Source organism: Sinocyclocheilus anshuiensis, unplaced genomic scaffold (assembly GCF_001515605.1).
Source record: "Sinocyclocheilus anshuiensis isolate Anshui unplaced genomic scaffold, SAMN03320099.WGS_v1.1 scaffold105, whole genome shotgun sequence".
NCBI lineage: Eukaryota > Metazoa > Chordata > Actinopteri > Cypriniformes > Cyprinidae > Sinocyclocheilus > Sinocyclocheilus anshuiensis.
The window spans coordinates 162,406-177,560 of NW_015537942.1; the positions used below are offsets into that span (position 1 = coordinate 162,406).

Consider the following 15,155-nt stretch of genomic DNA (forward strand, 5'->3'; position numbering starts at 1 on the left):
CACACACACACACACACACACACACACACACACACACACTCACACGCTTACACTCAGACATGCTCACACACACTTACACACGCTTACACACCCTTACACACGCTCACACACACATGCTTACACTCACACACACTCACACACACTTACACTCACACACACTCACACGCTTACACTCAGACATGCTCACACACACTTACACACGCTTACACACCCTTACACACGCTCACACACACATGCTTACACTCACACACACTCACACACACTTACACTCACACACACTCACACGCTTACACTCAGACATGCTCACACACCCTTACACGTGATCACACACACATGCTTACACTCACACACTCGCTTACACTCAGACATGCTCACACACGCTTACACACCCTTACACGCGCTTACACACACTTACGCTCACACACAATCACACACGCTTACACACTCACACACTCTTAGACACTCACACACGCTCACACAAACTCACACACACACACTTAGACACACACTCACACACACTTAGACACACACTCACGGTCACACACACTTACACACGCTCACACATGCTCACACACGCTCAGGACAGTTACGCCACCGCAGGTGTGCGGACAGACAGCAGGAGGAACGACTCACCTGATTGCGATATCTCTTGGCATACTTGTAGACTTCCATTACGGCCAGGTTAGTGTTGAACTCATTCCTGTATCTCTGCAGCAAAAAGCATTCAGAAATTCTTTGTAAGTTTACAAATGTATATATTTTATATGTACTTGATATTTTTGCATTCTGGCATATTTAAAATGTATAATGCAGTGGATAGAATGAATAATTATTAACGTACAGCTACTATAAGTATATCCAATCTTACATACAGTACACTCACATAAAGCGATATATGCAATACTACAAAGCAAATCTCAACTGCGTGATTCTTTATATCATCTCGTAATCAGAAGTGTGCGCTCGGCTCACCCGCGACTCCTCGGCCAGGTGAGCGTTCATTTCCTGCTCGCTCAGCGGCGCCATCTCTTGAATCTGCTTGTAGTAACACTGCACTCTCTTCTTATACTCCGGGATCTCTTTGGCATACAGCAGCTTATTGGTGGGAGAATCCTGTAATAAAGAAAGCAATCGATCAGATGCAGAATGTATACGACGCTGTATGATTTGCTCCACTGATTTCTTGTGTTTTGTTTGTGATCGGAGAGATTATAATGTGTCATTAATGATCAAGACTCAGCCAGGGATTTACCATCTGTATGCTTAACTATAATCAGTAAATATATTAAAATCAAACCTGCTGCAATCTTTTTTTTTTTTTGGTTCATACCATATTAGTTCCTGCAAAATTCACACTGGTTTGAACAGCTGAAAATGTATGTGACCTGTTTTCTACATTTCTCCTCTCTACTGCTTGTCTGGTTTAATCCTTGAGATGTGCTCACATTGCTCTGCAAAATTCTGTATGCGATATCCAGTCATTCCAATAGGAATCTCCCCATGTAGGTTTTGCTCATTTTCAGTTTGGTCACATGAATTTGTAGCGCTGACCACCAGATAGCTGCTTGGTTTGAAAGTGACTTCTGTGTGAGCTGTGCTTCATACTTGACAATACACAATGGACTTGTTTTTGCTCACAAAGGTGACTACACCTTCAGACATGAATGGCAGAAACTACAGTGCAGAGAATCTGACCACAAAGGTCATTCCCTCATTCTCTCACACTGCTCATTTAAAGAGTTCACTTGACTTTTCTCTTCTGATGTCACATGAAGAGATGCTCCTGTGATGAATGCTGCCATTTCCATATATGGACAGAAACATGTTTATATTCGTTCAGCCATACAGAAACACATAGAAATTGTTATGAGATATGCTTGTGTGTGTGTGTGTATTGGCATTCCTTAAATTATGAGGACCAAATATCTCCACATGGATAGTAATACCAGTAGATATTGACTATGTGGGGAAATTTTTTGTTCTCCATGAGGACAGAAGCTTATAAATCACACATAATGAAGTGTTTTGAGAATCTAAGAGTGCATGTAGTTGTGTGTGAGGGTAGGTTTAGGTGTAGGGTTAAAGAGGATAGAAAATACAGTTTGTACAGTAGAAAAAAACATTATGCCTATGGAATGAACCCATAAAACATGGAAACCCAACATGTGTGTGTGTGTTCTTACTTTGCCCAGCTGCAGGTCAGAGAGTGAGCAGGCGTCAATGAAAGCCTGAGCGATGACAGACAGACACGCGTCCATGTGATCCGTCTTATCGATATCAAAGACAAACTGAGGGTTCTTCAGGATATTGACCCAGAAGCGCAGAGGCAAACTGCAGAGAGACACGCAGAGAACATCACAGTTAACACTCATCCACTGCTCCTGCTCTTTCTCCTTCAGGATCCTTAGCTAGAGCTCGTATCAATCTCACTGTAGATCACAGTAGTCAACAGCAAACCCCTTTAACTTCTGCAATGTGCTGCAGGGACTTGTTTCATCCACAGGGATCTGAATGGATGGTAAAAACTGCCTCTGCCTGACAAGTATTTGGTTGCAAGGACTTGAACAGTAAGCGACCTTACTGATCAGCAATTAATTGACAGTGGCGGAGCAAGTTATTACATTTCCATGAAACATGGACTGTGCAGAATGACAGCAGGAAGTTTAAAACGCCTCATGGTTCTGTGAATCCATACCTGTTGGTCTTCCAGATGTGTAACGTGTCGGGGTCGGTTATGCCGCGCTTGTCCGCCTGTTCTTCTAGGAAGTCAAAGAAGTATTTGATAGCTAGCGGTGGTTTCTCTGGAGGAATGCTGAGGATGGCTTGAAACAGATCGTCCAGGAACTTCTGCAGGGTTCCCTGTGCAAGACAAAGACATTCACATAATCCATCATCATTTGTCTTCATGACCTTTTCCCAACATCTACTGTCCCTTTGAAACATGCGGTGTGTTGATGAGCTCATGTTTGTGGTTGCCCTGAAGGACCCTGCCGGATTGAGCAAACGCTGGGTCCGGTGGGTGATGCAGTAGAGATTGCGTTATATCCTGCTGCATCTGGACAGACCAGAGACTTGCACAAGAATCTATCTGTAGACATGGGTCAGCTTCTGCACTAAATTAAGCCTGTGTTCCTGCTTCAGACTTCTACACAGAACCATATATCCAGACATAGCAGTGTACTCTATTTTTGTTTTACCTTTTTATCCTTTATCATATTTTTATTTTACCTCTATTGTCTGTAGCTATGTTTCCATCCATCTATTTTTATGCACATTTTGGAATATCGCATAAAAAACGCTGGATGGAAACGCCAAGATGCGCATAAATTCTAAAAATGTAGAATTTGAGTAGGATAAACTTTTTATCAGATAAGAAAAAATGTGCATAAACTATGATGGAAACACATTTACCGAATAAATTCCTCCATGCGCATCGAAAAAGTCATGTGACTTTGCGCTATGAGACGGGATAACTTGCCTAGCAGCGGACCGATCTCGTTCACAGCATCTATATGTTGTTATGGTCATTCTGAAAGGTCTGAGCTAAATCTGTCGTCAAAATATTTCTGTATAATTGTCTTACACCTCCGAAAGCACTGACAGCATTTATTGTGTAACGTCTGCTCGCTCTGAGGCGCAAGTCATTTATCATATATGAAAATTATTATATTCAGTGGCTTCTCCTAGTTTTCTTAGGGATATTTAGTGCCAGTTTATCAGGAAGTGATGATTTTGTTCTCTTTGACTCGTTGGATGGAAACAGTGCTTTATTCCCAAATGTTTTATGCGATATTCCAGTTTTGAGCATAAGTTTAATTCGAATCTTTGGATGGAAACATAGCTTGTGTCTTGTTGTTATATTCTGGAAGCTTCTGTTTGCCGTGTATTTGGCAGTAAAGCTAATTCTGAGTGGATGTTACGGTTTCATCGAGTGCTGCGTGTGGACTGGAGAAGAGGCTCTGAATTGTGAAAGTAACCTTTTCTCATTTCCCCACCCTCCGAGTCTTTAGAAGGTCAGTAGGGTATTCTGCACTGATGCTTATTGTTATTGCTCTGGAATCTTGTGACTGTTTGTATCTGCAGAGCATCGCACAGACAGCAGAGTCGAGCGTTACCTTAGTGGAGAGCAGGCGTGTCAGGTAGATCTCAGGTAACACCTTCTTCCTGTGACTGTGTCTGTGGGACTTCCTGCTCTCTGTCAGCTCGTCGTGTGGCAGCACCTGCAGGCAAACCACAGCATCGAGCCGTTACCCAGAAATCATCAATCCACCAGCTCAGAGTGATTACGTATATCCACTGCTACTATCAGTGTAACACAGTCTGACTTAAGTGACCTAAGCTGTAACTGCTCTTCTGTTCACAGTTCTGGGAAGTGTTTTGCTGTAATTCCTCACATGCTATTTTCTAATTCAATCAGTGCTTTAGGCCAGTTATTAATCGTTTCCCATGAACACTGTTTGAGAGACCCAACTGATATCACCTTTCAGATCATTCTCTGTTGCGTTGCCAAAAAATGTTTTATCATGGCAATTACGTAACCTATTTTTTTTTCCTCAGCTGTGCAGTTGTGAAACTGAAGGCCAAACCCCACAGTGCAAATGAGAGATGTGATTGGTCGGATTTTCTGTCATTTGGGTTTGAAGGGTCTGATAATCTTTGTCTAGTCTTTGTCTAGAGAGAGTGTTTGACCAGAGTTTATGAGAGAGGCTTTATAAGACTAACTCCCATTACTGTATAAGCCCAGTGAAGAACTGCTGGATTATGTGAGTCGTGACCATGATAAAATCTGCTTACAACAGCTAGTTTGAGCAATCGAGATCACTGATCAAATATGATTCTTGATTATCAGTATGGCACAGATGATGACCGAACACATGTGAAAACCCTAGTGTGAGAGAGACGTCAGCGCACTCACCAGATGAACATATTTCTCTGTGTCCAGATCTTTCACTGTGAATCAACAGAACAAAAGTTGATTGTAACTGAGTTTGTAGGATATGGTGTGTATGTGAGGTCGGTGTGATCCTCACCTCGGCCCAGTGTGTTCTCTCTCTTGTCCTTCATGCTCATGGCCAGTGATGCTCCATCTGGGATCTGCAAGAGACAGGTCAGAGGTCATTAGGGTAATGCGCACAGAGCTATTCTCTGGGTCACACCGCCAGCATTTCATGGCATTTCAATATGGGCCTGAATGTGTTTGTCCATGGGTTCCATGTTGGCTCTGTGTGAATTAGCCAGTTTCTAGCACTAATTCTGCACTAATTTGGGGGAAAATCTGCTGAATTCAGTGTAATGGACTTAAATATGGTCAAAATGCGTTACAATTGTCTCAAGAGTCATGGCAGCTAAAGGCATTATCAATTTAGACAAAATATTAATCAAACAAACAGAGAAGGGGTAAAACAGAGAAGTAGGTTATCAAATTCTGAACTCGAAGTGAGGAGATGGGGCGGAGGAGGGATGCTGATAAACCGTCAATGGATAGAGGTAAGTCATGAAAAATGCTGGATTTTGACATCAAGATTTCAAAAGCTTGTGGCTTGAAAGGGCTTAAAGATAGAGATCTACTGTAAATTCCTCATGGTACAACTTTTTATTAGCCATTTGGCGATTTTCTCTCACAAATCTCACAGCTTACCCACACGCTATGAACTGAACTGCTTCCGCATCAATGACACGATAGCTCACTTGCTCTGCTCTTTCCTCAAACACTTTGAATAGCAACGTGACGTAATTTTGGTTTAGAATCGAAGTACTACATGTCTGCCATCTAGTGGTAGGGAATACAAATGAGATATTACACCATATTAGGAACTACAGTCTATTTGATTAAGTATGAAGTCTTGTCGCAATTTTGCGACTTTGGCGCTTAAAGGGTTAACTTGAGTTCGCTCCACCTGTGTTAATTAGGCTAAGTATCTGACGCGCTCCTCCCGAACCTTGTTAATAAAACATAATTTCACGAGTTCACGCTTACATATAATTAGCTGAAGTATTGTAATGCATATTTGGCGTGCTGTCCGGGGAAGGGCTCTAAGCTCGGGAATGGCCCGAACCTAGAGTACCCCCCAAAAAGCAATTGAACAAAGGACAGCTGCCAGACTAAGGAGCCCCACCCCCCAAAAATAAGCACTGAGATCTGGCGGGGGCTGATGTTTGAGAAGTCGCCAGGGAAGAGCCTACGAACTCCGGTGGGAACGACTTATGCATTGGAAGGGTAGGCCCTACCGGCTGCTGGTATTGGACTATGTGGTTTGGGGCGCCCGGTCGGGAGGGGCTCCAGCCGATGCTCAACGGGAGCAGCTCACAGCGTTGGAACTGGTGAGCCCTACCAGCCAATGGGGGAGGAGCAGCGTGATTGTATAGCCCGATCATAAGGGCTCGAGTTGCCTCGATTGAAACAGCTCACGGTGTCGGCATACGAGCCCTACTGGCTGACAAACCCCTGCTGATCAGTGGGACGTGTGGGTCCTTTCGGTTTGGCAAGGTAAAAAGGCTTTGGGCCGTCTGGCAAGGAGGACTCTCACGACATCCGGCATCGGATGGATAAGTCTCGCTTGCGGGCGGCAAGTATAGAAGCCCAACCGGGAGAACTCTCGCCGACGTCTGACGGGAGATCAAGACTCACTGCATCAGACAGGTAAGCCTCGCCGGGTGGGGAGAGAGAAAAGGAAAACCCGACTGGGAGAGCTCTCACGGCATCCAATGGGAGATCAAGACTCAGGACATCGAACGGGTAAGCCTCGCCAGGCGGAGGGAAAAGACATGAGGTTAGCTGAGAGGGCTCGGACAGCGTTCGGCGGGAGGTCGAGACTCATGGCGTCGGACGGCTGAGCCTCGCCGACCATCGAACGGAAAGGTAAAGGTGTGTGGCCAGGAGACTCTTGCCGGCATCCGACGGGAGCTCAATACTCACAGCATAGGATGGGTAAGCCTCGCCGACCATAGAAAATGGAAAAGGTAAGGATGTCTGGCCGGGAGGCTCTCGCCGACATCCGACGGGAGCTCAATACTCACAGCATCGGATGGGTAAGCCTCGCAGATCATAGAAAATGGAAAAGGTAAGGATGTCTGGCCAGGAGGCTCTCGCTTGCATCCGACAGGAGCTCAATACTCACGGTATCGGACAGGTAAGCCTCGCCGAACGTAAGACGGAAAGGTAAAGCTGTGTGGCCGGCAGGCTCTCGCCGGCATCTGCCGGGAGCTCAATACTCACGGCATCGGACGGGTAAGCCTCGCCGACTGTAGAATGGAAAAGGTAAGGTTGTGTGGCCGGGAGGCTTTCGCGGCATCCGACGGGAGATCAATACTCACGGCATCGGACGGGTAAGCATCACCGGTAGTTGAAAGAAAACATATGCACTTGACCGGGAAGGCTCTTGCAGCATCTGACGGGAGTTCAATACTAACGGCATTAGATGGGTAAGCTTCACCGGTAGTCTGACGGAAAGGCAAGGTTTGCTCAACCGGGAGGCTCTCGCAGCATGTGACGGGAATTCAAAACTCACTGCATCAGATGGGTGAGCCTCGCCGGTAGTCGACAGAGAAACATATTTGCTCCACCGGGAGCACTCTTGCAGCATCTGACAGGGAATTCAATGCTCAGAACAATTTGAGTTGTCTAAAAGGGTAGATGCTATGAGGATTACTTTGCGTAATTGTTTGACGAATCCAATAAGCTGCTTCTGATAACACATCAGAAAATCTTGGTGCTGCTTTGCATCCGAAAGTTAAGCGCACGACAAAATAGAATTTTGTCCGAAAAAATTCCCAGTATAGGTCTCGTCGTTTGGATGGGAGAAGTTGAGTCTGAGATATAATGGCAAAAGGTGCAAACTGAATGCTGATAAACCATCAATGGATAGAGGTAAGTCAGCTGTATTTATACCATGGTGTTGATTAACTTGAGTTTGCTCCACCTGTGTTAATTAGGTTAAGTATCTGACGTGCTCCTCCCGAACCTTGTTAATAAAACATAATTTCCGAAAGTTTGCACACACACACACACACACACACACACACACACACCTGATAGTGGAAGACGGTGTTGAGTTTTTTTCTGCCGTCCTCCATGACAGACGTGTTGTCCAGATCCTGCAGGATTCTGCTGCTGCGGCCCTCTGGGAACCACTCTGATCGGGACAGACCAATCACAGTGAGCCACCACAATCACTACTAGAGTCTCAACCTGACGCTTCATTCATTCAGAAAACTGGACAAGTCCCTTCATAAACTGACATTAATGACATTACACTTGAATACACAGCTTTTTCATATTAAAACATGCATTTACATATTTAAAGCTGCATTCCGTAAGTTTTGCCTCTTTGTCGCCATCTGTGTTTGAAACCTGCAATTGCATTTTCTTTGCAGAATTATCTTATTTACGTGGGTTGTGCGCCGGCACGGCTCCAGCGCCAGCGCCGATGAATCTAATGTGTGGCTGTCAGTCACCACACCGTTGTGGATCCTATACTTAGGAATCACAGATTCTACGTCTTGGAAGTATGACCCAAATAAGAATTTTCACCAGATATTGACATCTGAATGAGTAAGTAACATGTCTGCCACTTTTGTTCTTACCAACTGAGGAAAAAAGCATTACAATAAATCGTGCTACCAATGGTGATTAAATCTAACGATCGCTTAGCTCATATCACATCAAACCGTGCAAACTATTATTACTGTTATACTCTGTTCTCAAAATGTTAATCTTACCTTCATCAGCATTATGTGACTACGTGTATTTAGTGTGTATTAGGTTATCTGTAAACTACTGGTGACTACGGGTGAATATCCAGTTGTCACTGATGATTGTCGTATGAATCTTTCTGGATTACAATCCGCCATCAAAATGATAAGTTTAATTATTCCAGCTGCTGTGAGAAAAGTCTGTAGCATCCTCACGTGCAATATAACCTACTAGCCGGGACAACTTCTTTATGTTTACAGACATGACACAATGATGCAAAGAAGAACGGCGGCATGCTTGTATATCCTGCGAAAACCTACCAGTACCACTCAAATTAGAAAACAAGCTTACCGGAGATAGTTCTGAACACTGGCTGGTTATGTACTTGCTCAAATATTGATTTAGGATCATTTTTAACAACAACAACAAAAAAAGTTACGGGCTACAGCTTTAAAATAAAATAAAATTCAGTAAAAACAATGGCAAATGGCTTTTAATTATTTTTCGATTAGGAAAGCTAATTATTAAATAATAATTATTAAAGTAAAAAGACAAATTAGGAGTAGTGACTCCTTGTCAGTTTTGTTGTTTTATTGACACATTTACTGATGGATGGAAGGTCTGTTAGGACTGGTCCCATATTTGAATAGTCAAATGATCTTCTGGATCAAATTCAGTCAAATTTCTCAATGTCTCACACAACACAGAAGAGCATGAGCTGTATGAAAGCAGCCACGTCACAAATAAAAATGTAACTTTTCATCCTCATATCTCGCTTGTTAATTCAGTTTGTGATATCTACCCTGTTCTAATTCTTCTGATGCAATGCTTAACAAGTCTGTCTGCTCTAAACAACTTGATTTCACCATGCTCAGAGATTCTTTACCCAGATCAACATCCTCTTCTCGAGGCCACTGAGAAAAGGGCAGGTTCTTGTAAAAGGCCTCTAGTATTTTGTCCTTCACTTGACAGATGGTGTCCGTGTTCATCACACGTACGCTCACTGAGTCCATACCGAAGCCTTGGAAGGAGACGTTGATGTTCTGGAAGGTAGACGGAGGAGATGAGAGGCCAAACAGTGTGATTTCACAGGTGGAAAGAAAGGTCAGTGGTGTGTGTTGGAGCTCACCTGCGGTTTGGCTTCGATGTTTTCTCGAAGAAGCCACTCCTCGTTGAGCGTGTAGCGTGCCTTCCCCGTGATGGCGTCGATCGAGCCCTTGTTGATCTGCTGTTTGATGGCGCACAGCAGCAGGAAGAACGGCTCGCCGACCGTCTCCTGAGGGTGCGAGAGAAACGGACGTGCTCATACAGTCGATGAACTGAAGCCAAACAGTAAAATCAGCTGCTGAACTCTTCACAAACCTTAAGGTAGCTGTACATGCAGATGGACATCCAGTTGGTGAGCATCTTCTCCACCACTGACTCGGTCCGCCGGAGCATCAGTTTGGGGTTTTTGGAGGCTGAAGCGTCGATCAAATCCACTAGCAACTCCTTCATGATGCTGGTGTAGTACTCCAGTTTACCATGGAGGGCAATCGTGAGCAGAGAGGCAAGATTGCACCTAAACGTCAATGAAAGAATGCGGACACATCAGTAATTGAGAACATTCACACTGAGGGCGGTGTGGATAGAGTCGGTGAATAACTCCACACAGAGGAAGCGCTCCCTCACCGGACACCAACACTGCAGCTAATCAGACACGCGTGACAACACGGGCCCTAGAAATCACAGCGAAAGTGCTGATCAATTACTGCAACGCAGGTAGTAACTACTGCCAAGAAACAAAAGTCAAAGAACTCCAACATCTCAGCCAGGACCAAATCATCTGCGCCTGGTTTCCCAATAGCGATTGATCGTACTCTAGCCGTTCAGAGCATTTTCTAAGAGCAATATTTTGTTATTTTAGTGCAATTCCTGAAGCTGCACACACATGAATGCATAAGGATGTGCTTGAAGTGCTACTTACGAGATGTCAAACGCTGAACTGTAACCGTGTAGAGTGTCTGCCTTTACTGTAACTGTATTCAATTTGCACTTTTAAACACTTGCAACTGACACTGTGAAACGTCTACTGAGATTTTCTTAAATTCTCAACCTAGCGAGCTGCTTATTAAACAGTTTTGTGCAGAAAAAGCTGCACTCAAACTGTGCCTCCCTTAGTGCAAACAGCATCTGTTTTACTTACAATTTTACTCTTGAATTTATCCATTTTATGTATTATTGTTTTAATTGTTTTTAATAAAGCAAATAAATCATTAAACTACCACAAGATTAACTGTGTTAAATGAAATGCAAGTATAATATGGTGACTGCATAAATCTGTTAGTGCACGGTCATTACTCTCACAAATCCAGGTCCACTGTCAAGCCCTGCTTCAGTTATGATGGAACACATCACAAAATCACCACGACTCGTGCCATGGATTCTCTGGTGCGTTTTAGAAACGAGGCCCTGGGCTCATTTGACAGCTCTGTTCTTGTACTGACGGTTTCTTTAGAGGATATAAACTTTCTTGATGTTGCATTATATGTTCTTAAGATCTCTGCACTGGTTTCTGGGTACGAGACTAAACAGTAGTCTGTAGAGCGGCTGTGCTGTCAGACTGTCGCAGGAGCGTTGGGCTGTGCTTGGATCCTGTTATTGTTCTCGTTTGTGTTTGTCTGTACTCACCTGTCTCTTACGGCAAAGTCTTTCTGCTGCTCGAGAGCGTGAACAAAGGTGACCAGGAAGTGTTTGTTGTTGAGAAGAGTGGAAAACAGGGTGATTCCCTCCTCCAGGTTGGGCCGCACGCTGTTAGACGACTTACACAGAGAGAAGAGACACATAATACAGTATAAAGCATTGATTTCCAAACTGCTAAAGGGTGAGTATGTATGCATGCAGTGGGTCTTAACGTGCATTAACATGTTAACACACTACATGATGCCCTTATACAGTCTTTCAAGAATAATGTTTGGCATGAGTCATTAGTTCATGCAGTTCTGCAATTGTGATTTTTGACAAATCAATTCTTCATCTTACAAAACACCCCGATGTACAATACTGCAGTTTCACAATTGCACATAATAATTTTCCAACTGTGCAACAATTCTTCAAACATTATGAAACTCATAGCGACCCACTAAAATAATCTCAGCTAACATAAAAAAAAATAAAGACAGGCTGCTGACAGGAAACAAGAGCTTCCTCAGAAGACGGCGTATTGCGCAAAAACACAGAGTTCTTGTTAGAGATGACTCTGCTGAATCTGTGCTTTATTGCAAACACACACGACCTACACGAGCCGTGGTATAATGAGCCGACAGGAGAGCGCTCAGGGAGGTTTCTGGACATCGATCGTAGCATGTCTCACCTGCCAGTCCTGGAGCAGAGGATGCGTCTCAGACAGAGCTCGCGGGCCGAGAGGATCGTTCTCATACATGGGCTGAACCAGACGCCTCTCATAGTCAGAGCACATCTACACAAACACACACACAGTCAATGCTGGAGCATTCGTTCACATCTTCACTTTCCTTAACCGCTCTAAAATAGCTGCATTCTCCACATTAATGGAGCTGTAAAGGTCCTGAGCTTATGATTCCCATCCCCTGTCAGGCAGAGCAAGAGCAGGACTGCAGTGTGTTTGAGCTCACAGTAAAAGTCTATTAGCAGCAAACACACACAGAATTCCCCTAAATGCAGTCTATTGTGTCAGTGCGCTGGAGGGAGTATTCAGGAGTTTCTTGTCTCTGTGCCCAGTATTGTGCAGACACCAAGACTGGAAAATTGCAACATTTCCTGGCCTGGCTGGAGACTTTAACTCTTTAGTAAACTACAAATAATTTCTACAACTGTGGTTGATGGACAAATCCTCAAATCCAGTGTCTTCAGTAAGAAAATTGCCACTTCTGGACACTTAAAGCACAGTCTGAGCTTCCTGTCTGGAGAAATATCAAACCAAGTGTGCTGTTTAAAGAAATGTGGCTAGAGGTTTCCTCACTGCTGTAGGCCTTCCAAGCATTTTTTGCAAGGACTTTTCACCAGTTGCTCTGACAGTGATATTTAGCATGACTGAAGGATTTCAGTGGATATATGAAGTCAATGTAGAGAATCACATGAACTATCAACATCATCCACCAGCATCGGATGGAAAGTGTAACAATATCTATGCCGTTATATCCGATGTATAATAATTATACTAATCCTCTGATGTTTTGCTTGAAAAAGTGTGCTTGTGCTTCTTTCTTTAAAATAAACATCACTTGGTTTGATATATAATGTAAGGCATTTATACATTTAAATGAGTGCTGTCAAAACGATTAATCATGATTAATCGCATCCAAAATAAAAGTTTTTGTTTACATAATATATGTGTGTGTACTGTGTATATTTATTACCTATATGTATAAATACACACACATGCACATATATATTTAAGAAAAATATGTTATGTATATATAATATAAATTATATGAATATAAATATATTCATGTAAATATTTTCAAAATATATACTGTATATGTGTGTATTTATATATACATGATAAATATACACAGTACACACACATATATTATGTACACAAAACTTTTACTTTGGATGCGATTAATCATGATTAATCGTTTTGACAGCACTCATTTAAATGTGACTTAAGTGTCCAAACATATATTTGTAGGGCTTTTTTACTGCTTACAGTTCACAGTAACAGCACACATCGACTCTCAAGATCAAACATCACTGAGCGTCTGTTTAAGCTCAGTGAACTCTATCTAATAATGTGACTAAGTTCAGTGTTTCCTGAGAGAATCTCACGTTTTCCATCATTTAGCTTTACTTCATGGCTTGACCTGCTGCAGGTTTATTTGCCCTGGTGTACAGTTGTAATGGCACATGTGTGCGGTGACCAGACCTTGGGGAAGAAGGTGCGTGTGACGAACTGCTTGTATTCCAGGAAGGGGATTCCCTGTGTGCGGCTCAGCTCTTTAGTCAGATCCGTCATATCAGTCTGCAGCTCCGCAAAACCTGCCACACACAAACACACGGCTGCCATCACACAGCTGACCAGATCACTAACATCAGCCCCAACACAAAAACCCGTTGAGATACAAACATGTTTACTTTGCCATCTGAATGAGGATACGGGCATTCTCACACTGTTTATGAGTTTCAGCTCAAACTCTCATTCACTGTGACAATATCACGATTTATAGTGTTAATATGAAGCAGCTGGTTTTTAAATGGCTTTGGACAAACACAAACACACACACACACACACACACACACACACACACACTGTATTTTCTATCCTCTTACCCTAACCCTACACCTAAACCTCCCCTCACATACAACTACAGGCATTTGTATAAAACACAGTTTAGTAGTTTTTTTTTTAAGCTTTTTGGTTTACAGGGACACAGCAAGTGTAAACCTCATAAACCATGTTTATGTTGTAATAACCATGTCATTGTGCACATTTGTATAACATAAACCATATATACCAGAACACACACACACACACACACACACACAAACACAAACACACACACACTACATTCTATGTGAAGCAGTGGTTTGTGGTGAAAAGTCACAAGCTGATTCTGGAACTAGCGCTGTGTGTGTGTGTGTGTGTGTGAGTGAGAGAGAGAGAGTGTGTGTATGAGTGTGCGTGTGTGTGTGTGTGTGTGTATGAGTGTGCGTGTGTGTGTCTTCAGTTTTCCACTGATCTGAGAGCAGTGCAGCTCATTTGTCTCCAGTCTTTAGGACACGAGTGGAGCTGATATCAGATCAGTGCTGTGGGGAAGTCCTGCTGGGATAACAGGAAGTGAGACATCCTCTTATTGTTTCAACACAGGATGTTTGTGTATATTCAGGGATTCAATTACCAAGGAAACCAAGGATAAAACAGGAGGAAAAGAGAAGCAGTGAGAGAGAGCTGGTGATGGTGAGATGTTGCAATCCAGAAAGCTGAGCTCCTCTGAGTCACTTTCAAACACCCCCAACTACCAGAACAATCACACACTTCAACCCAAACCCATGTGTGTTTACTGCTTTAACTGGACACGCTGCTCACCGCAGATTCACATGGTCACACTTCATTACTGTACAAACAGATGTTCTGATTAATGTCTTCAGACAGCACAATATCCAGAAATAAACAAAGAGTGTGTGTGTGTGTGTGTGTGTGTGTGTGAGTGTGTGTGTGTGTTACCTTTGCGTATCTCATCACGGATCTGGGACTCCATCTCCTCCATCTGTAACAGAGTCTTCTGCCAATACCTCTCTGCCCTGCGGCTCTTAGTGCAGTAAACCACCAGCGCTGAACACACACACACACACACACACACACACACACACACACACCATCATGACCTCATCTTCAAACATTCATACAGAAATAATACACACGTGTGTGACCCTAATTACACACACAATATGAAATAAGCAACATGAATCATATCTGCTGTTTAGGAGCAAGAAGGTCAAAACA

At 43.3% G+C, this 15,155-nt stretch overlaps 1 protein-coding gene across 1 annotated transcript in view; it reads right to left on the minus strand.

Moving 5' to 3' along the window:
* Positions 1 to 15,155, minus strand: part of LOC107663787 (plexin-D1-like) — a 79,550-nt gene that overhangs the window by 8,922 nt on the left and 55,473 nt on the right. The window contains exons 21-35 of the mRNA XM_016454121.1: positions 14,877 to 14,984; positions 13,578 to 13,690; positions 12,045 to 12,149; positions 11,363 to 11,493; positions 10,055 to 10,253; positions 9,822 to 9,968; positions 9,579 to 9,735; positions 8,029 to 8,132; positions 5,031 to 5,094; positions 4,916 to 4,950; positions 4,116 to 4,220; positions 2,696 to 2,859; positions 2,184 to 2,331; positions 973 to 1,113; positions 634 to 708 (exon numbers count right to left, since the gene is read on the minus strand). Coding sequence (XP_016309607.1) covers positions 634 to 708; positions 973 to 1,113; positions 2,184 to 2,331; positions 2,696 to 2,859; positions 4,116 to 4,220; positions 4,916 to 4,950; positions 5,031 to 5,094; positions 8,029 to 8,132; positions 9,579 to 9,735; positions 9,822 to 9,968; positions 10,055 to 10,253; positions 11,363 to 11,493; positions 12,045 to 12,149; positions 13,578 to 13,690; positions 14,877 to 14,984 — 1,796 coding nt within the window. The remainder of the gene's footprint in view (positions 1 to 633; positions 709 to 972; positions 1,114 to 2,183; positions 2,332 to 2,695; positions 2,860 to 4,115; positions 4,221 to 4,915; positions 4,951 to 5,030; positions 5,095 to 8,028; positions 8,133 to 9,578; positions 9,736 to 9,821; positions 9,969 to 10,054; positions 10,254 to 11,362; positions 11,494 to 12,044; positions 12,150 to 13,577; positions 13,691 to 14,876; positions 14,985 to 15,155) is intronic.